The sequence below is a fragment of the Periplaneta americana genome, chromosome 10, assembly GCF_040183065.1.
Source record: "Periplaneta americana isolate PAMFEO1 chromosome 10, P.americana_PAMFEO1_priV1, whole genome shotgun sequence".
In the NCBI taxonomy this organism is placed as follows: domain Eukaryota; kingdom Metazoa; phylum Arthropoda; class Insecta; order Blattodea; family Blattidae; genus Periplaneta; species Periplaneta americana.
In genome coordinates, this window is record NC_091126.1 from 8,139,477 (window position 1) to 8,167,078 (window position 27,602).

The 27,602-nt window shown below is 34.6% G+C and overlaps 1 protein-coding gene across 1 annotated transcript in view; it reads left to right on the plus strand.

Moving 5' to 3' along the window:
• LOC138707409 (FYVE, RhoGEF and PH domain-containing protein 2-like) overlaps positions 1–27,145 on the plus strand; it is a 50,947-nt gene extending 23,802 nt beyond the window's left edge. Inside the window, exons 6-13 of the mRNA XM_069836793.1 lie at positions 4,251–4,389; positions 8,163–8,368; positions 8,462–8,640; positions 11,695–11,917; positions 16,079–16,261; positions 16,356–16,529; positions 16,617–16,726; positions 19,519–27,145. Of these exons, the coding sequence (XP_069692894.1) occupies positions 4,251–4,389; positions 8,163–8,368; positions 8,462–8,640; positions 11,695–11,917; positions 16,079–16,261; positions 16,356–16,529; positions 16,617–16,726; positions 19,519–19,588 (1,284 nt within the window). The 3' untranslated portion in view covers positions 19,589–27,145. The remainder of the gene's footprint in view (positions 1–4,250; positions 4,390–8,162; positions 8,369–8,461; positions 8,641–11,694; positions 11,918–16,078; positions 16,262–16,355; positions 16,530–16,616; positions 16,727–19,518) is intronic.
• The last annotated feature ends 457 nt before the right edge of the window (positions 27,146–27,602 follow it).

The window sequence follows — 27,602 nt, forward strand, 5'->3', positions numbered from 1 at the left end:
CGCTGGCTTTCTGTGCCCAAGGTTGTGGGTTTGATCCCGGCCTAGGTTGATGGCATTTAAGTGTGTTTAAATGCGACAGTCTCATGTCAGTAGATTTACTGTCATGTAAAAGAACTCCTGCGAGACAAAATTCCGGCACACCGGCGACGCTGATATAACCTGCAGTTGCGAACGTCATTAAATAAACCATAATCTAAATTTTTTGAAGAAAAGATCCAATTCTATGCTAAAATTAATTAAATAATTGGAAACAATAGAACTAGATGGCAAATCAGATTCTTGTCCCTGCAATGATACTTCAAATGTGCCACAAATTCTAACACTATTAGTAATTATAGTTAAAATATGTTTGTTTTCCTAACTTCCTCAATATGTAAAGAAATTGCTTTTCTATACCAACAGTCCAAGTTTTGTGCTATATTTACTGTTCCAAAAAGTGCCAAGCTCAATACATTCTGCATATTTATTCTGTCCATAGATCTCCACCCAGCAGTAAGCCTGAGAAACAGTACATCGCATGTTTTCTGCCACAACTACATAACCAGACATACTTTGCATACACCACCTAGCTGAAAATTCTTGTAAATTTTCTGTTTTTTTTTTTTTTTTTTGAAGTTTATCAACTGCTTGGTTACGGTATCTAGTATCTGAATAAGATGATAATAATGCCAGCGAAATGAGTCCAGGGTCCAGCGCCGAAAGTTACCCAGAATTTACTCATAAAGGGTTGAGAGAAAATCCCAGAAAAGATCCTCAACCAGGTAACTTGTCCCAACCAGAATTTGAACCTGGGCTCAATCGTTTCATGGTCAGGCATCCCAATGGTTTTACCTTCCAGTCTGTACAATATTCAGGGATACATTAGTCCTACCACACTTTTTAAGTTCCAATTTCTCTTCTATAGAATGCAGTGAAATGGGTTTCATTATTAAACTAATCACAAAATTCCTATTACAACACTCCATGCATAGAGTAAATGAAGCAAGAATTGTAGTGAAACTGTAACCTGTTTAGCAATGTGTGAACAGGCTGGCTTATCTTAAGGTTTGTTGGCTGGCAGCATGCACTCTTCTTGCAAATCTCAGCCTCAAGCTTTCTGTTACTCTACTGATTTAATCTGTTGTTAATGTGCAAATCAGACTCAATGTGTGACATTTGTTTTTTATATATATATATATATATATATATATATATATATATATAATGATTTAAAACCCGTTAAGAGAATGATGATATTCAATTAATGTTGAAACAACTGGTGGATACACAAACTTGCAACATGACCAAAAACTGCCATGAATCCAGTGCTATAGCAATTGGACCGCCATGGTGTCTGCTGAAAAATATTGATTTTGAGGTTTTCGCTGAAATAGACGTTTTCAACATCCATGATATCAAACAAGTGGCTTTGGGCATGTCCTGTGTGTCAGTGCATCAGTCTTCATATATCTGTCCCTCCATTTTTTCATTTGTGTAGAGCAGTTTCCCATGAACTATTGGCTGGATCAATTTATTTGGGACTTTTAGACATAAAATATAATAATTATAATAATAGAAAATTAGTCTCAATGAAATCCGAAGATTTCCTTTTATTGTATTGCATAAAATATGCTGATAAATGAGGTGAAGTTAGTTTTGATGGAAAAACATTGGGCTAAGGCAAAATGTTATGCACAAATTTATTTCCACTCTTTTTATATATATTTTTTAATTTTTCAAAGTCCTGAGGCCACAGCAAGGCAGGTAGTAGTGGAGAATGAGGATTACCATCTCTTGTCAACACCTTTTTTTTTTATTTGTTTAAATAAATGATAGAAGGTCTGATATATTTTAACGTTTTTATAACTCTTAAATGACTATTATTTTCATCACAAATGATTGTAATGTACTTATAGCTTTTTATTTGAATGTGGTCAGAATAATTACGTACATCCACTTAAACTGTGAGTATACAAGTGAATTAAGTGTCTTATTTTTGGAATTATGAAGAATACTTATTTGTGTAATTGGACAACGAAACTTCATTAGTAGATATTAGCAATAATAGTTTACATCTCATTTTCATTAAGTAAATTCATTTATGTATGGTAGCGTGCAAATTAATCCGAACAACGTAATTACTTATGCAAAAACACTCAAACGGGATAAAATAAGGATCTAAGACATACCTCAGTAATCTATGTGGCCTCCCTTGTTCCTAATAACAGATCTGAGACGATTTGGCATGGATTCCACTAATTTCCCACAAATATTCTTCATTTCTTCATCGCAAAACCATACACCAATGAGGGCAGAAATCATCTTCTCCTTTGTAGAACAATCCATTTTTTGCATTCTTCTTTTGCGAAATTGACCACAAGTTCTCAATGGGGTTGATGTCTGGTGAGTTGCCTGGCCAGGGGAGTACCTGAATATTCTTCTTGTTGAAGAATTCTGTAGTTTTTCGAGAAGTATGGCATGGTGCCAGGTCTTGTTGGAACACACCTCTGCCATCCGGAAATGATTTTTGCAGCTGGGGTACAATTCTGGTTTCCAATAAGTGAATATATTTGTCAGAATTCATCATTCCCTTGATAAGTATTAATGCTCCAGGCCCTTCATGTGTAAAACAACCCCAAAACATTAATGAATTAAATACTATTATAGTCACAATCATGCCATGGTATGAAAGAAAAATTTTCACAACCTCGAGTGGGAATCGAACCTGCGACTTCCTGTTCTCCAGTCAGGCTCTCTACCACTGAGCTATTAAGTTCGTCTCACACCAAAGGCTCGGAATTATCCTTTCATACTGGCAACTCTGTTATAGAATACTGTCCATAGCTTCTGATCTTAGTCAGCACTGCTTATGGGTGGAAAGAAACTTTACAAATGTAATCTTAATCTTACGATGTTTGGATGACGTATATACGTCCGTTGATGTGACAATTAATGAATTAAATATTATTATAGTCACAATCATGCCATGGTATGAAAGAAAAAATTCACTCTATAACAGAGTCGCCAGTATGAAAGGATAATTCCGATCCTTTGGCGTGAGACGAACTCGATAGCTGAGTGGTAGAGTGCCTGACCAGAGAACAGGAAGTCGCAGGTTCGATTCCCGCTCGAGGTTGTGAAATTTTTCTTTCATACCATGGCATGATTGTGACTATAATAGTATTTAATTCATTAATATGTCACATCAACGGACGTATATACTTCATCCAAACACCGTAAGCTGAAGATAACAAAACATTACTTTAGGGGGTTATTTGGGTGCTTGTTGGAGATGAGCTGCTGTTACTTTTTCGGATCCTTACCGTACATAAGAAACACAGTGGCCGTGGACCTCGAAATGAGACTCATCAGAAAAAAGTACATTTTTCCAGTCATTCACTGTCCAGTGTTGATGTAATTTTGCCCACATTAAGCGTTTTTTTTTGCACATAACAGGGGTTAGCAGTTGCTTCTTAATAGGCTTACGAGCCCTTCGTCCAGCTTCCAAAAGCCTACGCCGCACTGTTGTGACGTGAATATTCGCCCAGTGGTAGCCATTAACTCGCGGGTTAAGTCGACAGCAGTTAGTCTAGGATTTAATTTACTTTTCCTGACAATTAAACGATCATCTGCAGGTGAAGTCTTCCTTTTCCGGCCACAGTTTCCTTTTTTCTGGGGTGTGATGGATCCAGTCTCCCTGTATCGTTTTATGATCGAATTAACAGTAGCCAAACCGATGTGACATTCTGCAGCAATTTGCCTCTGTGTCATAGAAGAATGCTCTGCTAATGTTATAATTTTAGACCGTTTTCGTGGAGTTGTATCCATTTGTGAAGATGACAGAATGTACACAGGATTGCAGTATTAAGTCTTCAACACAACTGAAATGCTTATAAGTACAAAACGACAGGCAAAATGTCACATATTATAAAAAAATAATGACAGACCTTCAACAATGGAATTATACGTACTACAGATGTCAATTAAAGCAGTATGAGCAGCTGTGAGGCCAACAATGACAGAAAATGTAAAAATAGTCGTGTTCGGATTAATTTGCACGCTACTGTATTTATTTTGAATAATAGTTAAATAAAATGACTATAAACAGTAATAAAGAAACTGAATTGTAATGAAATGTGTAAACTGTAGAAAGAGGAAGTATATGTAAGAGTTACGACAATCATAATGATTTGTCAGTGTCAGTAATTTATTGTTTTTTTTTTAGCATTACCAGTGATCACAAGTTTCATTAATGTTGATATATTTTTCAGAGAATGCCAGAATGTGGGAATCTGACATTATCACATCACATGCTGAGTCCAATTCAACGCATACCACGCTACGAACTGCTGCTTAAGGATTACCTCAAAAAGTTACCAGAAGACTCAGTTGACAAAGAAGATACAGAAAGTATGTAAACTGTTATTCCTAATATATATTAATGATTGTTAACAAGTGATTCAGATATGAGATCACTTAAAGGGAGATGGATAAAAAAATTACACATCACATCATATTGCCTATAACTTCCACATTTTTAGAGCTAGGAACTTGAAATTTGGAATACTGATTTAAAACACCTACTTTACCTGCATTTTTTTTTTTTTTTCAGAATTTTATTACCTCTTGTTTTGATGTTTAAAGTTTTTAATTTTCGTGAAAAATTAAAATAATTATGTACTTTTTCTGAAAATCTGCGGAACCAATGAACATGAAACTTTCTATATGCTGTACCCATGTCTAAAGTAACATTTTGTCATGGCTATGTATTTTAATTATGGTTTATTTTTATTGAAATATATATGTTATGAAATAAAATCGAAAAAATAAAACATATGTAACATATCTTGTATATAAAAGTCAGTGTGACTATGTATGTATGTATGTATGTATGTATGTATGTATGTATGTATGTATGTATGTACTCTTATACAAATCTACATGTTTCGACCAACATTTGCCAAAATTTGCACATTTAACCTTCATAACCAGGAGAAGAATATAGGCTACATTAAAATTGGACAGATGGACGTTAAATTATTGAAAGCAATAAAAATTAGTAAGAAATACGGCATGTATGATATTTAATGATGCTGTATCAACTACGAGGTTATTTAGCATCGATGAGATTGGTGATAGTGAGATGGCATTTGGTGAGATGAGGCCGAGGATTCGCCATAGATTACCTGGCATTCACCTTACGGTTGGGGAAAACCTCGGAAAAAACCCAACCAGTTAATCAGCCCAAGCAGGGATCGAACCCGTGCATGTGCTCAACTTCAGATCGGCAGGCAAGCACCTTAACCGACTGAGCCACGCCGGTGGCTTATGTATGATATTAAAATGGCCTATTTTGCAGTCAATTTTCTTTTATTGGTGTCATCCAATCACCTTTTCTTCCATTGTAAAAGCAGCCATATTGTTACTGAAATATTAAATAAAATAACATTAAATTAAAATTGCGTAAATGAGCGACGATCTCTTGATTGAATGTGTCATTTGGGCATGAATATGCAATGTAATATGGAAAAAAACACATTTTTGTTTAATATTTAAGAATTCAAAATCAAACATAATAGGCAGCAAACATGAAAGTATTCATAACACGTAAATTCAACCCATTTACTACATAACTCTCTGTAGCGTAGTAGTAAGGTGAAAGACTTCGGTGTAGGGAAACCCAGGTTCGAACCTGAGGTGAGATGATTTTTTTTTTTTTATTTTGATAATTTGTTTACATTCTTTTAGACACGTTATTTTATTTTAACCCGACATAAAGAGTGTTTTACTTCATAACTAATATACTCGTAGTATTTTATTCATGCTGTCTCATACAAATTTACCATACAATTATACTGAAATATTGAATAAAATAACATTAAATTAAAATTACGTAAATGAAGGACGATCTCTTGATTGAATGTGCTATGTGGCATGAATATACAATATAATATGGCATAAAGCACATTTTTGTTTAATATTTAAGAATTCAAAATCAAACATAATAGGCAGCAAACATGAAAGCATTCATGACACGTAAATTCAACCAGTTTACTAAATAGCTGTCTGTAGTGTGATGGTAAAGTCAAAGACATTGGTGTAGGGGAACCCAGGTTCGAACTTGAGGTCAATTCAATTTTTTTTTTATTATTATTATTTTGATAATTTATTTACATTATTTTAACACGATATAAAAGGAGTTTTACTACATAAATATATATCCATAGTATTTTATTTATGCAGTCTCAAACAAAGTTTCCATACAATTGTGTAAATGTGCGTACATAAGCTCACTGAAAATAACAGTGTATTAATTCTAAAATAAATGTCTTTGAAAATATTGTTGTTCATGTCCGAATATGTGTTATTGCTAAATTATATCTGAATTATCATGTCGTGAATATACAGTAGTATGTATGTTAAGCCTACTGGAAAGAATAATCCGTTAATTTTTAAAATAAGCTTCTTTCAAAATATTATTCTTCAAGTCCAAAAATGGTTTATTGCGAGATTATACACTATTCTGAACATAAAATAAAAATGACATAATTAATATAAAGTATTATGTACGAGTATTTGTAAGACGTCACTTTTCATGTCATATTTAAGAAACTGGGTATGACATAAGCGGGCATAAAGCAGACAAGGGGTACAAAATTCTCCAATCCTATTACATATATATATATATATATTTTTTTTTAATTTACATATTGATTCTTTGATACGACCGATAAAGAGGTAAATTTTAACTCACCCTGATACCCCAAGGAGTTCAGACTGGGAACAAGAGAATTCCCTGTTTATCATCAGCTGTCTTTAAACGTCAAGCGAAAGCACACATAGACAGAAAATTACATTAAATTTGTGCCAGCACAGCTTTAGATCAGTGTAGAATATTGAGTCTATGCTAAATGGATGTAAAGGGACCGAGGGGATGTTTTTGTTTAGCTAAACTACAAGACATAGCTAATTAAAAACGAAAACAGTAAGATACATGATGACTTTTTTTTTTGGTGCCTGATCTTCAGCTGTTTCAAATTGTGTTATTCTTGGCAGGCGTTTTGTCTAAGAAGGTCATTAATTATGTAAGTGACGCTATGTAAAGATTCATCTTTAGGGACGAGGAAAGCTCAGTAAAGACAGTAATTCGTTTTGATTTTCTATAGTTGAGTTGCTGAGATCTCCTTAAGTCAGATGCAAAAAGGAAAACCTGGGCAACACTAGGTGCTTTTAGCTAGTTTTTAATAAAATAATAGGTCCACACCTGTGGAGTAACGGTCAGCGCGTCTGGCCGCGAAACTAGGTGGCCCAGGTTCGATTCCCGGTCGGGACAAGTTACCTGGTTGAGGTTTTTTCCGGGGTTTTCCCTCAACCCAATATGAGCAAATGCTGGGTAACTTTCGGTGCTGGACCCCGGACTCATTTCACCGGCATTATCACCTTCATCTCATTCAGACGCTAAATAACCAAAGATGTTGATAAAGCGTCATAAAATAACCTACTAAAAAAATAATAAAATAATACCTAATTAAATCATCTGGCTGTGGCCAGATGTTACTTTAGGCACAGGTAAGGCATATGGTAAGTTTCATATTCATTATTTCTGTAGATTTTGAGAAAAAAGTACATAATTATTGTAATTTGTAAAAAAAAAAAAATAAATAATAAATTTTGAAAATCGTAACAAGTGATAACAAAATTCTGAAAAATAAAAATGGAGATATGAAAGAATATTTTTTAAATCAGTATTCCAAATTTCAAGTTCCTAGCTGGAAAAATGTGGAAGTTATAGGCAATAAGATATGATATGTAATTTCTCATCCGTCTCCCCTTAACATTTATATTTTGCTCTTTGCTGCTAATTATTTCTTCCCTTTATTTCGAAATTGAGAAATTTTGATAGATCATAGACATATTGAAATAGCGGAGAATATACTTTTGTTCTTCTTATTATTCTTATAATTAGTATTTTCATCCTTATTAACTAGGCAACAGCTTTTATACTATTTAACAATTTCCTTTCTGACATATTTATGATGTCTTGAAGTGTCCTACACTATTTCCTAGGATGATCAGAGATTATAGACCAATAGAGAGACTGCTTCAGGGTGTAGTTACAAAATAAAACTTGCATTGTTAATATACTCTATATTGCAATTAATTTCTTATGTCTTTTCTTGCAGAAGCACTGCATTTGGTTTCTACTGCAGCAAACCATGCAAATGAAGCAATGAAGAAAATTGATAAATTTAAACAGTTATTAGAAGTTCAAGAGAAAATTAGTGGTGTTGTAGATCTAGTCAGTCCAACAAGAGAGCTTCTGAAAGAAGGGAAAATTGTGAAAATTTCTGCCCGTAGTGGAGACCATCAAGAAAGATATCTTTTTCTGGTAAGTTCTGGATTTCTACATGGAAATACAATTGTTGTATAACTGTTAGTAGTTTATAGGAATTGATTCATTAAATAAGTCTGAATTTTTCAGTTTAGTGACCTGTTGTTGCTGTGTTCACCCCGTTTACTACCAGCTGGAATTTCAGCAGCATTTCGTTTGCGGGCAAAGTTTCTGGTGGAGGCCATGCATGTGTTGGAGGGAGATAATCTTGAGACAGCCAACACATTTTACATCAGGGATAACCATAAAAATGTGGAGCTGTATACGCAGTAAGTATGTTAGCACTTCAACGTTCAGTTAATATTAAAAGTACTGTTAATAAAATTTTGCTGCATGCATTGTATTCTTCACCTGACATAATTAGGAACATTAAATCCAGACATTTGAGATTAATAGGGCATGTAGCACGTATGGGCGAATCCATAAATGCCTATAGAGTGTTAGTTGGGAGGCTGGAGGGAAAAAGACTTTTGGGGAGGCCGATATATAGATGGAAGGATAATATTAAAATGGATTTGAGGGAAGTGGTATATGATGGTAGAGACTGGACTACTCTTGCCTAGGATAGGGACCGATGATGGGCTTATGTGAGGGCGGCAATGAACCTTCGGATTCCTTAAAAGCCATAAGTAAGTAGGCCTAAGTAAGTAATCAATATACAGTTCGTAATAATAAACTTACCCGAAAGTTTGTCTATTTCATAATTCTTAATATGGGCTTTGTTGAAATGTCGTTTAATGGTGAAATGACGAGTAGAAATAAATTGGATGGGACACAGTTAAAAAACAATTCTTTCGTCTTCTTCAACAACAAAATAATCATATTCTCATTTCCTTTGGAAGTAGTATTTCTTCATGGGTTTAGATTTTGCCATGTTCCAGTTCTCATCAAATCTGCAGTACGTGTATTGTGTACCTGCCGCTGCAGATGAATTTTAATATAGGCGAGCACAACTATTGTCAGACCATCGGATCTATGCCCCTTCAGCGCTGTCGTCGTTCTTGGAAAAGTTGACGCCTCTACTCAGCCCATTCCACCCGTTTCTCTCCCACTACATCAAACAGCAGACCACTAACCTTACCGAATAGGGATGTTGCCAAACTTCCGTCAAACAGTGTCATGTCTCTTGAATATTGCTTATAATAATGTAAGGTTAATTATTACTTATTCATAATTTAATTTAAGTAAGTCTAATGACGCTGATTGACTTATGCAAAATGCTATTACTTGCATAATAATATTTCTTTCACCACTCTGTGCTACAGTATTCATGTTGAGTTGACAACACTGGACTCCAAGTGCAAATAAACTGTCCCGCAAGAAGACTCAAAATTGTGAGTAGTGGGGGAGAGAAAGAGAGAGGGATAGAAAAGAGAGAAATAGGAATACAGGGAGAGAAATGAATTGCCGAGGCTGAAAAGGAATTAAGGTTCAGTTCGCATATCTTACGGGGGCACAGATCCGATGGTCGGACTATAGAACGCTATGACGACACTGGTAGGAAAGGTGGGTGGGGTAGAAGGGTACAAAGGCAGTCGCTCTGAGATTCTACAATTCTGCAGGTCTGAAGTAGAACTTCTCCAAATTCGACTTCTCTCTCATGTGTTAAAACACTGCTAACCAACTATCTTATTGATTGAACTGCTGTTGTCATGGAGAGTTATATAGTTGTCTCTGCTGTCCCATTCTGGCATAGACACTGCAGGTTGCTGGATGTCGACTGTACAGATTACAGCACTATCTTTTTTTTTTGGTACAAATTATTTGTACTATCTGCAGCAGGGACAGGGAACAGCCTCTCTCAGAGAGCTTAGTTTCTCACGCTACCTTAGTTGCTGTTGTATGCAGGTACTTATGTTGACTACTCTGTTTATAATACGAGTTCCCCATCCCTGTTCTGCAGTATAGCGAGTGGGCATCACCAACTGGTTGTGGTTGGCTTGAGGTAACTTACATCTTATTCGTATTGAATAGTAAAATTAATATAAAAGGCAAAATGTCCGTCATTTGCTATAACTCGTCTATGATCTTAATTCAACTGGAATGAATACTATCATATTGTATTCTGGTAAAATATTAGGAGAGGCATGATGCTTGGTTTAGATAATTCACTGGAAACTATTTGTGGTGCAATTATATTTGATTTTAGAGAATAACTGAAGAAAAGTAATTACACAAATTATTTGTTTATTCCTATTCCTAGAACGGTTAAAGAGAAGACAGGCTGGTTGGATGCTCTCTGTCTTGCTGATGCTTGGTTTAGATAATTCACTGGAAACTATTTGTGGTGCAATTATATTTGATTTTAGAGAATAACTGAAGAAAAGTAATTACACAAATTATTTGTTTATTCCTATTCCTAGAACGGTTAAAGAGAAGACAGGCTGGTTGGATGCTCTCTGTCTTGCTGATGCTTGGTTTAGATAATTCACTGGAAACTATTTGTGGTGCAATTATATTTGATTTTAGAGAATAACTGAAGAAAAGTAATTACACAAATTATTTGTTTATTCCTATTCCTAGAACGGTTAAACAGAAGACAGGCTGGTTGGATGCTCTCTGTCTTGCTGATGCTTGGTTTAGATAATTCACTGGAAACTATTTGTGGTGCAATTATATTTGATTTTAGAGAATAACTGAAGAAAAGTAATTACACAAATTATTTGTTTATTCCTATTCCTAGAACGGTTGAAGAGAAGACAGGCTGGTTGGATGCTCTCTGTCTTGCTAATGCTTGGTTTAGATAATTCACTGGAAACTATTTGTGGTGCAATTGTATTTGATTTTAGAGAATAACTGAAGAAAAGTAATTACACAAATTATTTGTTTATTCCTATTCGTAGAACTGTTGAAGAGAAGACAGGCTGGTTGGATGCTCTCTGTCTTGCTGATGCTTGGTTTAGATAATTCACTGGAAACTATTTGTGGTGCAATTGCATTTGATTTTAGAGAATAACTGAAGAAAAGTAATTACACAAATTATTTGTTTATTCCTATTCCTAGAACGGTTGAAGAGAAGACAGGCTGGTTGGATGCTCTCTGTCTTGCTGATGCTTGGTTTAGATAATTCACTGGAAACTATTTGTGGTGCAATTATATTTGATTTTAGAGAATAACTGAAGAAAAGTAATTACACAAATTATTTGTTTATTCCTATTCCTAGTACTGTTGAAGAGAAGACAGGCTGGTTGGATGCTCTCTGTCTTGCTGATGCTTGGTTTAGATAATTCACTGGAAACTATTTGTGGTGCAATTGTATTTGATTTTAGAGAATAACTGAAGAAAAGTAATTACACAAATTATTTGTTTATTCCTATTCCTAGAACTGTTGAAGAGAAGACAGGCTGGTTGGATGCTCTCTGTCTTGCTGTTGATGAACTTTACAAGAGAAAATCATCGTTCAAAGTTGGAACAGAATGCTCTAGCCCTGTGGACATGCAGAAAGCTCCCAACTACATAAAGATGGATGGCATTCAGAAGTGTATGGACTGCAGTGCTAATTTTGGTGTTATGAAACGGAAGCACCACTGTAGAGCATGTGGACTGGTTAGTAGTTGCTTTATATGTGAATTTATGAGGAACATGCTAATTTTCGCTTTATACATAGTGTAGGTCAAGTGGGCGGCACGTGACACAGCAAACCATCTCCCATATGCTTGGCAGTCTAGTTCAGTCCCTCTGTAAGGGCGATTGTGTTGATGTTAGATTGCGTGTTATTCTTCTGATTGTGTTCGTGAAGTGTTCAGATTAGCTTGCTTACATGGTACCACAGAAATTTACATTAGAGCAAAGGATTTTGATGGTAGAGACTTATTTAAAAAAAAAAATTATTGGAGAAACTTAAAAAGACGATTTGCAAGAAAATTTCCTAATGTTACCGTTCCATCTAGCAACACCATATGCAAACTCGTTAAAAAATGTAGAGAAACTGGGTCAATAATGAATAAAAGCAGCAAAAGACCATGATGTGTACTTACGGAGGAAAAGCTGGTTGAAATAATGGAAAGATTGGAACACACTCCACAGAAATCACTCTGTCATCTCGCACAAAAAACTGGTGTCTCTAAAACCACAGCATATGAAGTCACTAAAATTCTTAAATCAAGAGATATCAGAGATGTGTTGTAGTAGGACGTAGTTTCCAACATCTCATAATCAAGATAAGTTCAGTAATAATAAAACTGCCGAGCATGTAGGAGACAGTTTACCATGTGTTGCATAGCCTTCATGCCGGTTGTGTGCTGTTCATTATGTAAGCAAGTGCTCTGTAGACTTATGACAACAGCAGACTTGATAACAAATGTGTATTGTTCTCGCAAGCTTAGACGACCTCACTCGGACCACTCTGCTGACTAGTGCCTTGCCCAAAACATAATAAATAATATGATGCATTATGTCTCTGAATTAGCCCAGCCGCTGGGCTGAGGCAAGTACGATGTTTTTTTAACAGAGAAGTTAGTAGTTATCTCTTGTGGCAAGATAAGCTGACCTCTCTACTTGGGCTGAGGCCGTCTATGTTTGGCAACGCTCTTACAAACCAATTCAGTTACTGGATGCAGACAACTGCATAACATAAACATTGAGAACATGCTGATGTGACTTCTTTGATTTCTTTCCTCTGAACTGGGGTCGTCTGAGTTTGGCGAGTACTATATCTGACTTTCTGGGTCGATTTCTAAAACGATGTCTAGACCACGGCCATGGCTTTAAACCGCGTTTGTATTTATAAAACGAGGTCTTTTTCATTTTTCTGAGCCATGACTCGAAACCATGGTCTGAAGCAGAGACCACGGCTGAGGCAGGTTTAAAACCACGGCTTCATGTATACAAGATGGAGGAAGTAGATCAGGTGGATGACTATGAAAGGAAAATTTGTGATTACAAATATTAAATCTCGGATTAGAATGATGAGAGACAGGAATAATCCTTTGTAACTATATAACGACGATAATTTCATGCGAATATTTTCGATTTTCGAAGGAATCAAAGCAAAATTGAGCAAGAATGCTAAATAATAATCCGCAACAAAATGCAAAAGGCGCCAGGTTGACAAGTTTTTTACACTTTCTTGTTGCTTTGAGGGAAGTAAGATATAGGCCTAATATTTTATACTAATTACACCTTTATCTCTATAAGACGATGTAACTTAATTCTTAGTCTTTACAGTAGTTTTGGACATTTTATTTAATACTCGAATATAATGTGGGCCTACAAGAATATGAAGCAGGCGTGATTTTGTATTCTTATTTTAAGTTTTATGCTACTGGGGATTTCCACGTAGTAGGCCTATTATATGTGAAAATAGAACCATATAATATTTTAGTTTCAATTGCAACTTTAATCCAGTTAATATTTAGGTTATTGATTCGTTAGACCCGGGTTTTCAGGTAGTTAATGTTGGCAGTAGCTATGAACAAATGATAAACTAAAACATAAACGTTCGACTTGTGCTAATTATTTGGGCAATATAATTCTGGTACCTAAAAATACGTTCCCTATAATTAATGCTAGTATTTTAAACGCACATATATTCTGTAAATTAGTAAATATAACAATAACTTAGCTGAGAACAAAAGAATGTGACACTGGAATTCGATAAAAATATTAATCCCGATGTTCATTTCTTTCTAATATCGACTGTTTACAAGAATAAAAATCGATTCTTAGCTGCGTTGCCATATATAAACCCACGAACCTCGGTTTCTTTTCAAGCCGCGCCTCGACTTCGTTTTAGAAATCTCATAAGGATTCAGACCTCGATCGCGGTTTAAAAGCCGAGGTTTGGAACCACGATTTCGTCCGTGTTTTAGAAATCGACCCCCTGTCTTTTTATATACAGCTGTCTTACAAATTCTTTCTCTGGTAAAAAATTTCATATTACTTGAAATAATAACAGTGTTTTATCTTAAACTTTTGGACAAAAGAAATATTAAATAGAAATTTCTTCGAAATTGCCTGAAAAAATTGAAGGGTTGAGAATTATAAGGGTACTAGAGTCGACGGCAATTCAAAAGGCGGTAGTCTGCTAGCGTTTGCATCAAGAGAGACAGCTAGAGAGGGCAAGGCAGCGTACAAAATTGCCACATCGTACTTCACGAGCACGTGCAATACAAATAGCGCAGGAGAGAATTTAAATTATCAAAAGACAATAATGACTTTATCCATCGATTACTGTAAGCTTGACACCAAACAAACCCTCTTTCCTTCACTAACAATATTCTTTGCATGTTTCTCAATCCACACCACATGCTTCTACAGTCATTTCTTGTGCATTGGCAATGTTGCAGTCAGCATCAAGATGGCCGGCAACGTTCTGCTCATCAACATTTTTAAAGTAATTATAAACCTTAAACACTATTTTCCGCGGCTGCCTGTGCAATACTTGTCTTTTTACAGTCTCTTCTTCCATTTATTTATCTTACACGTACACAGTAAATGTTAGTTTTACTTATTCAATGTATTGAAACACTCACACGTGAACAAACGAACTCTGGAAGTACTTGTTATAGATTGATTCTGATTGGTTCTACTGTACAAGTTTGTGACGTCATATACCAGAAATGCTACGGCGCATGTAGCAGCCGACCGCCTTCCAAAATGGCGTCTAGTCTAGCTATCATTTTATCGAAATTGAGGTGAGCGTTTTTTTTCTTATGTAATCTTGTGCCTAGAATATGATCTGCACTTTTTTGTTTTTCAGTTACAGCACTTCTAAGACTTTACTTCGAGAGAGTATCATGCATATGTATAAAACATTGAATAAGACACTAAATTTACCAACTTTGTTTTTCTTGTCGTGTAAAATGTAAAAATGATAGTTAGTACCCTTATAATTCTCAACTCTTCAATTTTCTCTTGCTTTAATCATTACACGAAATGATTCTCAGTAATACTGTATAAATTTTTCGCTTCCGAAACTATGTACTGTAACTCTAAATAACTACCTTATAATAAACTATGCACTGAAATGTGAGAACTTTATGAAACAAAATCTGTAGACCTCAATAGTATCCACATAAATGAGTAAATTGAAGAAAACATGTCTGTCATTTGGAAGATAAATGCTATTCATTAAATGTACAGGTGAACAAAACTTTGCTATAACTTACCACACTGTGACAATTTTTCTTTCAGCAGGTGCAAGCGGAAAATCACGTGTGTTCTTTATTCATTTCATTTTATTGTGTATAGCTTATCATTTTAACTGTGTATTGTTAATATTGTATATACCACTGCCACGGGGTGCTTGCCCACTTGCAGTGTAAATAAATACATATATACAAATGCACTAGTGAGCAAGGAACACACATGGTCATGCATTTGTATTATAGTAACTTCATCACATAATATAATAATTAGTTAACATATCCAGGCAAAACTTGTGATATCTACAATCTTTTACACAAATTTAATTTAACTAATAATAAAATAGTTGGGTCTTGTCATGACTGCTTCCTTCAGATTCATTCCTATTTGACAAGCCACCATCATCGTGTTATGTCATATATGCCACATAAAGTCTCTTATTGAAGATGATAAATGTTAAAAACTATGAGTATTGTTCATCTCTTGTAAATTTATTATCAGTTGTGTTGTTTGTTTCTGTGCATGGCTTTCAAATATAGAATGAAGTTTTAAGAACAGAAGTTAACCAAGTTACAATACTTTAAAATCCAAACTTTCATCATATTCATTCTGTTTACATAGGTGGTTTGTGGAAAGTGTTCAAACCAGAAGTACCCACTTCCATTTGAAGACAATAAGCCGTCACGCGTGTGTCGCTCATGCCACCAGAAACTGGTGCAGCAGAGGTCAGCCAGCCCCGAGAAGAACGATTCTGATGCCGAGAACATAACCACCAGTTTCACTCGAGGCAAAGGCTTACTAGATGTAAGCTCTTACTGATTGACCTTCATTCTGTTGTATTTGTGTCAGTATGTTTGTTACATTAATCGGCCACTTATGCGATTTTGAATGCTTTCAGGTTGCTGCTGATGCAGAGTGTGTTTTCAGTGGATACTTGCAGCTGAAGACAGACAAGTCATGGGTTCGTCGATGGTTTGCACTTCATCCCGATTTTGTGTTATACTCATTTCGTTCCCACAAGGATCAGCGGGCTATGACGGCAACTCCTCTTCCTGGGTATACGATTGCAAAAGTATGTGAAACTTATTTGTGCAGTATCAATTTCATAAGTGGAATAGTATCAGTTATGCTAATTCTTGTATATTGAATGACTTTTCAGGTATTAGAGTTGAAAGGGGAGTCTTTCAATGACAAAGAAAAGGTATTCAAGATGTATCATGCAAAGAAGATGTATTACTTCCAAGGAGAATCGAAGGAAATTGTTGAAAAGTGAGTATTGTCCAATTGCGTATTGTAGTTTGGGAATGAAAATAAATTATTTAAAGTATTATTGTAATAGACCTACATGGTATTGGCCAGTAGGTTCTGAATGCGCTGTTGCTATACACATGCAGAAGAGAGTGGATGGCGTGATCTGCGCATTAACATCTGAAATAGAATTACAAGAATTGGTGCTGGTGTGTTAATTTTTATTTCACTTCTATCTTTTTAATAATATTAATGATAAATTAGTTTGTTTCACTTAACTTCAGCATCTATGTCCAATTGAATTTCATCTAAAAGGAAAGAAACTATTGTATGTTCACTGGTTTCACTTGATTCAATTTTGTATGTATGTATGTATGTATGTATGTATGTATGTATGTATGTATGTATGTATGTATGTGTATATCTATTTACACTATGTATTTATTCACACTGTCACACTGCGAATGGGTAAATACCTGGTGGAAGTGGTAACTAATTACACTCAACAATGACAGTAATAAACACAATAATAATAATAATCATAATAATTAATACTACTAATAATAAATAATAATAATTAATACTAATAATAATAATAATAATAATAATAACAATATCAATAATGATAACAAGGAGCATCCTAAGTTAAATGAAGCACAATCACTTAAAATAACATTTAAAGTAAATCTAATTTGTATCTTAACTCTAAGTTCGAACTAAAACCCACGAGTATGATATGTTCATACATGCACAAGTATCTGTCAGCACTACACTCATTTCACTGTCAACTCACTCACTGCACTGAAACTACGACACATTTCACTGATACTATCCTGATTTCACTAACACTTCAAAAACATTTCACTATTCAAATGCTTTGCTCTACCATTAACTATAAAACTTCACTGACAACACAGTTCTTCACTGATACAACACTTCAAATAACAAAACATAAATTGCATCCTTTAAATAGTGTGCATAATGTACTACCGTCTATTAGTAAAGTCCTTAAGCCTATTTTTAAATACTCATTAAAATATTTAAAGTGTGCTTATTCCGATCACAGGGCCTCGGATGAGTCCTATATCGTTATTTTTCGTCATCTTTACATTTGAGACAAATCATTCTTGTACACTACAGTATAAATGGCTGAACACAAAATGTCTTTCAAAAAGTCATCCACCATTGCTATACTTTTCAGTTTATTATGTTGTTATCCCAGAGACCTGAATGATAGCACATTTTAGCAGAGTGAGTAGAACCTAAGTTACTGGCATTCTCACTGAGCTGCGAGGACATCTTGTTTCCTTTAATCCTGGCAAAGGACACAGTGCGTGTGTTGCCTTGCCAGCTGTTGCACTAGCTTTCGTCACAATTCTGCTGGCACTTCACATTGTGAATCTCACTTAGTCGGTTGTCTGAGCGGAATTGAGAAATATTTTCAATCATGATTAGCTACACAGTACAACACATTTGTCTCATTGAAATGTATCTATTGGAGGAGGAGGATGAGGAGTAGTAGTTTTCTTACGCAAGTTTCAGCAGTGCTTTCAAAGCTACACCAGCCTTAAAACAGTGTGTTGTTAAATTATTATTTACCCTAGCAATAAGAAAGAAAACTAGAAAAAAATGTGCTCTAACAAAACGAATACTTCAGGATATGCCACACCAAGTACTCCTGGCCGTCCTTGTAGGTCTAGTTGGATATGAGGCTCATGGGCGTAGATGGCGATAAAGGGCAATAAAATGCTTTGTATGACTGGGAGGCTTGTGTCGTAAATTTACAGAAAGTAAAATTTGTCGGTCAGTTCTTGCTCACATTGACTTTTGATGTTAGATAATCACTGCAGTTGGGAGCATCATTAAAAATAATACTGTATATCAAGTTTTTTCGTAGGACTTGTGGATTCTATTTCTGACATAGACCATTAAAGGAACTTGACTCAAATTATATTTTCAAAGAACCTCTGAAGTGATTGGAAAAGAATTGTTAGAGTGCATGATGAATGTACAGTAGCACCCACATGCTTTTATTCATGAGCTGCCACTGATTGAAGTGCCTTTTAGATTTCACTTTAAAAAGTGGATAAAATATTTCGAGAACTTGTAGAAAATAAATTATGTTCCAATTCTTATGAAAAAATTAGTGGCAAATCATTGTACGAGACAGTTTCACATTTCAGAATCCTTGTTGTCAGTGAATGCAATGATTAATTTAACACGAGAAGACATATAACACATATTCCGGAATGAAATGAGTAATTAAATTTTGTATAAAGACAAAACATGTGATATAATTTTCTAATTAGTTATGTAGTTCAAATTTTGCAATTAAATGTCAACTGTTTTAAATGTAATAATAATAATAATAATAATAATAATAATAATAATAATAATTATCCTTTGATTAAGGTTCTGGCTGATATGTACATCTATTTTCAGGTAGTACACCTCACTTGATGATATGTGACAGGAAGAATAATTGTTTGTATAAGCTGAAGTTTGACTAGTGTAATATGTAGCTAGTCAGTGATGTATGCAATACAGGGGGAAAGGAACTGGCCACCCTACCCCATTATCTGCTGGCCTAGTTACCTCATAAGTGGTGCCTTATTGGTATCACTTGTGAGGTTCAGATCTGTCTTCAGGCGGTTCACTAAACAACAACAACAATAATAATAATAATAATAATAATAATTCGATAATGTGTGTAAGTGCTAGCAGTATATTCGCGTTTAAAAGCTTGTAGTGAAGATGTTTTCTTTCAGGTTTCCATACCTTGCAGCTTAATCTGATCTGTATCCATATTTTAGGTGGGTTAGTGTCCTACAGATGGCAGCACAAGCAGAACTTCCTTCTCCCGAGAAGACTGATGAAAGGTGAAATCAGAGTAGTAATCTTTACAGCTGGTTGTTTGGACAGTCTTCAATGCTTCCTTTTGTGTTAGTTGCAATTTTCAGAAAAAAATTAATTAAACCTGTACATAAAATGTCCTGCGTACCTTGGACGGAGTTTGTATGTTTTTGAAGTCAGATATTGAGTTGAACTTCCCTTACAGCAAACAAGTCACTGTAGCTTTGAAGATTAAGTGGCTGCCATGTTGAGTTGAAAAGTATAAAATTTTTTATGCACATACATAGTCGGCAGGAATTATCGTGTTTGAGATATTAGTCCCTAGACAGTAGTAAATCCAAAGGAAGAGTTATTTTATAGTGTATATGCTATATTTGCGCCCCATGTATCTGTTTGTATTTATAAATATTTGTCTAGCCAGATACCTTTTATTAGCTAGAAATCAGGTCCATTACTTCAATATTGTTTGAACATAATACCTGTTTCATAGTATATATACAAAGATCATGTTATTACATGGAATTGTTGTTTTTTGAAAGAGAATGACATACAGAGACATGGTTTCTGAGATTTACAGACCGTGTGTGGTCATCAAAGGAGTATCTCTTGTTTCGTAATGAAATGCCTCTTTTTAATGGCATTTGTTGTAATATATACGAGTCAGGAGGTGTGATACAGAGAGAAGTATTACATCAAGTCCAGTATTGTATAACTCTCTGAACTCGGTCACTTCACTGAAACTACCAGTATCTCTTCTGGTGACCAAGCATTTTTTTTTCCTAAGTGTGGCATATGTTAGTGCCACTTAAGCTGAGGAACGTAATTCAAATTCGTATGTAGTTGGGTTTCTTAAAACACATTTAAAAACAAATATTATGTACATACCAACTATACATATCCATATATGAGGACAAGAGAGATAGGGCAATATAATTGTACTCTTATGACAAAAGTCATTTAATTTCTGTGATTTTAATTGAATTTCATTTAATGAATAATGCGATTTGAAGAGGTGCTGTGTAAGAATCATGTGTACTCACTTATGTATGGCAGTGTTATCATATTGCTGATGTTGATTTGCTTCTTACTAATATTAAGTATTTTAGTCATTTCATAATACGGACGGCAACCAACATTATTATGATAAAAAAATTCAGATCTTATGATGATGATGCTGTTATACTGTACAGAATATGTTCATTTACATCATCTGACCACGTTTAAGTATTATAGTCATTATTTCCTTCTGCTGTATGAAATGGGAGGCAAGCAACATCATAATGATCAGGAAATTCAGATCTTAATCAGTTTTCTTCACTGTGGAAAGTTCGTAACGTATCGTCCATTTTTCCTTATTCAGACGTAATTGAACAGAGTTCGAATTACGACTATAGCTATCTGTTAATAACACCACATTTTGCTCTAATGAAGATGATGCTCTAGATAAAATACAGTAGATTCCCCAGTGTTTCGTTGTGTTCTGAACCAAATATGAAAGGAGTTTTCTATTCATTTTTTCGTAGGGATTGCTGATGTAATTGAAGTTGGTGAAATTACTCATACCAAACAGTATGACTTTCAATGAAATGCAAGGAATCTCTATCTTTTGCCAATATACTATGCACTTCTGTGATATTAATAAATTCATTGAAGGAAATGTAATGGAAATTCATCGTTAGTACTGTGACATATAACCCTGCTATGAAAACCACGGTAATTAATTATTGGTAAAATATACATATAGACAATGGAATTCGAGTCACATTTTGCTGTTGACAGACCTTAACATATTCTTGTACTTTTGACATGAAAATATACAACTGTTTGTCGATATTTTCCAAAAAATTACTAACCGACTTTAGTTGAATGCGGTACGTTGGGTTTAGTGGGAAGAAACCGGATTATCAGTAGGGAAGGTCCACAAAAATTTTATCAAATAAAGGGTTTCTACTCTTTTTTTTCGTTGTTAGTGCATTAGATAGCATCGAAACAAGACAACCAACATCCACCCGGTACAAAAATAAAACTTTTCTCAGGTTATTCTATACTTCTTGTTGAACTGTTGTATGTACTAAGCGATATTATGTTACAGAGAAACTTGTGAGTTCTGTGCACTTTGTTTAGCTAGAGTGCCTAAAACATGAAGGATATCTCAGAAACATAACTGTTCTTAAGTTATTCGGTTGTACTACAAGTGTGAAAAATTCATTAAAATACATTTCTGGTTAAATTTGGAAGAATTTTCAAAATGAAAGTACACATTTTAATAACAATATATGGTTGCATATTCTCTTCACACGTGTGATGTCCACATCTTTAAAAGGAACATAATTCCACCATTTTGACAATCACACACTGCCGTTACTGGGTACTTATTTCTTCCAGTGAAGTTCTATGGTTTTTGCAGGATTTAAAAATGTTACTCTGCTAATAGTGGTATTGTGTAGCTGCTTGGAAAATTACTGTGACAATTAACTTTGAAGAAAGGAATGGAAGTATTTCAGTGCATTACCAAAAAAATTATGAATGTTGCAGTTACTAACAGTTATTTGTAAGATGCAATAAAATTGCATAACAGAAGTCTGAATAAGACATAATTCTTTGCACTAATTGTCACATTATAGATGCTTAAAAAGAAAGTTATGTATGAAAAAATATATTTAAAAATATAAGTCGATAATAGGTCAAGAAGAAATTTTTGATGTGTTACATAAAATTTAAGTCCTGAATCTTGATACATTTTGTTTGCCTCTTTATATTAATGGGCGTAGTAATACTACCAAGTTCAAAATATTTATGACCAAGATGTGGTAATCTGACAGTGTTTTATTTGTTATTAAATACGAACATACTGATTTTGATGTAGCAGAGAAAGAGTAGTTTGCACATGCGTATACTTAGGCATGAAGCTCAAAATGTTTTGATGCAATATTTTTTCACTGATTCTTTTATCTTAACTATGCAATAAAATTAATTAGTCCATGACTTTTTTGGAAGAATAGTAAAGCCAAGGATTCCTTGTCATAGATTACTGTATACAAGAAAACGTCTTGGAATGAAAGAACACCAAGCAGTTGTTGGCCATTTGTATAGCTTTTACATAAATTTGGCAAATTCTTTAATACTGTGACTACGTGTATTTTTAGATTATGTGAGAATGAATTTTAAGGCCTGCCATAATTTTTAATATATTGTCAGTGTTCATATTACTTGTTCTACTTTTAGGGTAATTGTGTGTGCAGATTTTGGCCCCCTAGTTCAGTTCAAAAAGGAAATGTAGGTGAATTGTGTGTAACATTTTTGCATGTATTATCCGCTAAGTGCGTGGGCATAGCCATAAATAACAAACTGAGTTCTCACTACATTGCAAAATCAGTTATGTGAAAATTGTTTTGGATGCATCCCTTGAAATGTATTTTCGAGGATAACAAGGGGTAGAATGGGTTGGTGTAGTGTGACGAAGAAGTCTCATTCATTAGCAACAGGATAATTTTATCTTCAAAATTGAAACATTAAATTTAATTTGAATGTAAGCCAGATTAAAGATAGTGCTGTAATATTGGATAATGAACTTCATTATACTTTCAAAGAAAATGTACAGTTCAGTTTGAATCCTGCCATTTCTAATGGAAAGAAAAAAGCTAATTTACAAACGCTTAAAGAACTTTCCCAATATTTCTCATATTAATGGAGGTGTTTTCTTATAAATTTACAATAACTGAAATGAATACAATATTGGCTCAATATTAAATACTACTCAGTAATGTATGTTGCAGATCGCTATTTATTTACTTGTAAGATTAGCATTGTGATATTTATGTTACACAGTTTCTTTATTTATATATGACTATACTATTGCGTGACTTGAAGTTTCCTCTTGTATTATTTACATGATATGTTGTTGAATGACAGAAAATTTACAGAAGTTTTCAATGTACGCTTTATGTTTCAAACACTTCACATTTTTGTAATGGAAGCTCTGATCAAATGTGATACGAATTAGAGTGTATATGCAGAATTTTTGCATATGGAGGAAGAGGTACAACCAAGAGCTGTATACACTCTTTAAGAACCCTATATTAGTAAATACATCAAGATATCCAGATTGAGGTGGGCAGGACATCTAATGAGAATGAAGAAATTCCAAGGAAAATAATGACACTAGAAATGGGTGGCCAGAGGGGGAGGGGAAGGCCAAGATTGCTGTGGATAGATGGAGTGACTGGAGACGCTGTATCATTAAGAATGAGGAACTGGAGAATGATGCATCAAATCAGGTCACGTGGAGGAGAGTTCTTGAGGAGCCCCAGATTCAGAAATGAATTGTAGTGCCATGGATGATAATGATGATGATGATACAGAAATTTTAAAAGTACATAACCATTTCAAGAATTCAATGCTCATTAACCAAACAACACACGCTTTATTTAAATGAATGGAGTTTAGTATTCGAATATGGTTCAGTGAAAGACCAGAATTCTTCTTTTCTCGAGGGCCAGCTCTCAACCCTGCTCCATATACAATGTAACCTATTGTCTTTTTGCCTTCAACTTCATGTGTGTGGCATTATTACCAACGCAGTTGTATTCTTAAGGTGAATGTGTTCTGTGCTCTATCTTAAGAAGTTTCGTGGTCTCCCCCCCGCCCCCCAGACATACAGATACTGTTAATTTAAGATATCTCTGAGAGTCCCTTATTAAAATTAGGTGGCACTCTTGTATGATAGTTTTCGTGGTAACTCGATTGGATAGAAAGACCTTATTCCTTGGCCCTGCCAGCTGATCTGTTGAGGGGGTTGATTATGAAATAAATCCTAGTCATACTACAAAGGGAGAAAATATATCAATCCTAAATTGAGCTCTGCCTTTTATGCATTAACATCCTTATCTTACATTAGCGATGTAAACACACATATAAGTCATACTTTACATACTTTAATTCTTTAATAAATTATGAATTAATATTCTGGGTCAACTCCTCTGAAGCTGAACACATTTCTCTTTTACAAACGAAAACTGTAAGGATAATGATTGGTGTGCATAAAAGGATATCATGTAAAAAAATTTGACCTTAACTTCTGTGTACATTCTGTCCCTGATGATGTTTTATACTAAAAACCAAGATACCATATTTTCTCGAATGTCCACACCTGTGGAGTAGTGGTTAGCGCATCTGGCCGTGAAACCAGGTGGCCCGGGTTCGACTTCCGGTCTGGGTAAGTTGCCTGGTTGAGGATTTTTCCGGGGTTTTCCCTCAACCCAATATGAGCAAATGCTGGGTAACTTTCGGTGATGGACCCCATACTCATTTCACCGGCATTATCACCATCTCATTCAGATGTTAAATAACCTAAGATGTTGATAAAGCGTCGTAAAATAACCTACTAAAATAAAAAATAATATTTCTTGAATACTCCACGCCCTCGAATAAGACGCGAACCTCACTTTTGGGAGGGGGAGGAGGGAGGAAAAAATGCAAATTGCAAAAATAAAACTTTCAGCGCATGTATTCACGACTAATTAAAAACAAACATAGATACAGTTCAGTTAACAATAAATAAATTTTATTCTGGAACAGGATGCATTTCAAACCCATTCTTTGCACACCTGCATGCACATCAGTGTCATACTTAATTGGCCGTTTACATGTTATCCTGCGACATAACACACACCATGATATTCATGTTCCTCCGCATCCTTGATAATTTTAAGTTTTTCACTGCAAGTAAAAGGATGGCAATCTCATACATTCAGTGGTACTCATTTTCAGAACTGAAAATATAAGACGCACACACTATACACTCATCACACTTGAAATTGATTTTGACACATGTACTGCTAATCCAAAGGCCATTTAACAATGTTAAAAATTGAAATACCTATACAGGAAGATAATGGCATGTGCTACCACCTTAGAAGTTATACAGGAGGAAAATTGGGCAGTGTTACCAACTTCATTTCGAATAAGCCACACACTGGAAGAAAAAAAAGTGCATGGAGTATTCGAGAAAAAAACGGTACGTTTAGTAATATTCAAAACATTCATAATTTCAATACAAAAGACAAATCAGATCTCCATTTACCATCTCTTAGTCTAAGCTGTTATAAAAAGGTGTTCATTATTCATGTATTACAGTTTTCAATGCACTGCCTAATTGTCTTAAGTAAAGGGTTCAGAATAGAATTAACAGGATTTATACATGCCCATATCTTTAACTCAACTGATGAAATGTTTATGCTTGCAAATTGAATTACTCTGCTATGCATTGCATGTTTGGTAGAACATAGCTCATTCGGAGGAGGCATTTTATTTCCTGACCCGGAGCTTTGCTCAGGCTTGGATTTGATTCCCAATTGGGCTGATACCTGGTTAGGTTTTTTCCGAGGTTTCCCACAATCGTAAGGCAATTGTAAGGTACTCTATGGCGAATCCCCAGTCTCACATCATCTCACCTCGCCTAAAAAGAAAAAGAAGTTTAACTCATATTTTGTGTTTTAAGTATGAAGTTCTTGAAATGGTTCAGTGTTCTGAATAACCATATATATAAGAGTGTCTACCACAATTGAAGAGTGTCATCCCAAAATTCGCAAAGTCCATTTGGCAATTTTTATAATTTATACATAATATATGACTTTTTTTTTGGAACTTTATCAGTATATTTTAACTTGTTTTCTTCCAAAACAACGCCAATCCTTGTCTAAAAAGGTTGTGTTATTGTACATGTCACTTCAAAACTCGCTCAGCCCGTAGATCAGTGAATAAAAAAGACTAGCCCAGTTCTTTCATAAAATGGATTGAACGATTTTGGGATCACACTCTTCAATTAAGTTGATGTATAAACTTATCAGCATTTCTACAGTCTGCATCACACAAAAAGCTCATCACTCTTCCACTTGTGGTTTCTTGCAATGTTGATAGTAAACTTATATTGAAACCTTTCCTTTTTTTTCCCTCTCTTTAGTAAGAAATGCTAAAGGTAGTTCTTTCTGTGACATGTGTTTTGTAATTTAAACGTATTATGCTCCATTTGTAAAATTTCTGTTGTTTATATTAATTTGTAATTTTTGAACATGACAAAGTATTTGAAGTCGCAGATTGTGGTGTGGAGGACATGTGACAGATTATTTTGTTTTTAGGTAGCTCTGTATTTGAGTTTCGAACTAAGTTTTATAAAATTAGATTGCTGTGAATTAAAACAAATACTGTCTCTGGATGTCTGTTGTACAAGCATAAAGAAGGAAATATGAAATGGTACAGAAAGAGATTCATCTTTCAATGTCTGGTGAAAATGATTACAAAAAATTGTTCCACATTTCATTTTGTTCATTTTTTTGAAGATAGGATTTAAATATACCGACTTAGCAGGACTATTAAATTGGCAGCACTTTTCCTTTCATATAGTGGTATAAATTTTATTTACTGAGATGATAATTATGTTTTAAAATTTTGAATGCTTAATTTTTGACTTTGTGTTTTCCTTATAATTATACTTTTCAGGAAAACAGCTATGTGAATGTAATTGTTGAGAGACAGACTTGATCATTATGTACGAGTTGATTATATTGTGAAATAAATTTGCTACATATATATTTGTCTGATCAGTTAATTTTTAACTCATTTTGTAACATCTTTAATAACCACTCAGTGATTAAACTATTCTGTGTTAAGTCGTCAGCAGGTCAGCTTTAATAACCACTCAATGATTAAACTATTCTGTGTTAAGTCGTCAGCAGGTCAGCTTTAATAACCACTCAGTGATTAAACTATTCTGTGTTAAGTCGTCAGCAGGCCAGCTTTAATAACCACTCAGTGATTAAACTATTCTGTGTTAAGTCGTTAGCAGGTCAGCTTTAATAACCACTCAGTGATTAAAATATTCTGTTAAGTCGTCAGCAGGTCAGTTCCAGCAGTAAATTTCTTGTGGATCAAGAAATCTCATACGTATTTCAAAAAGTTTTAATATGAGAAACTTGCAAGAATGGACATTACGCATGTAGAACTATACTCCCCCTTTAGCTTAATTGTGGCTTTTACTTTCGAATGA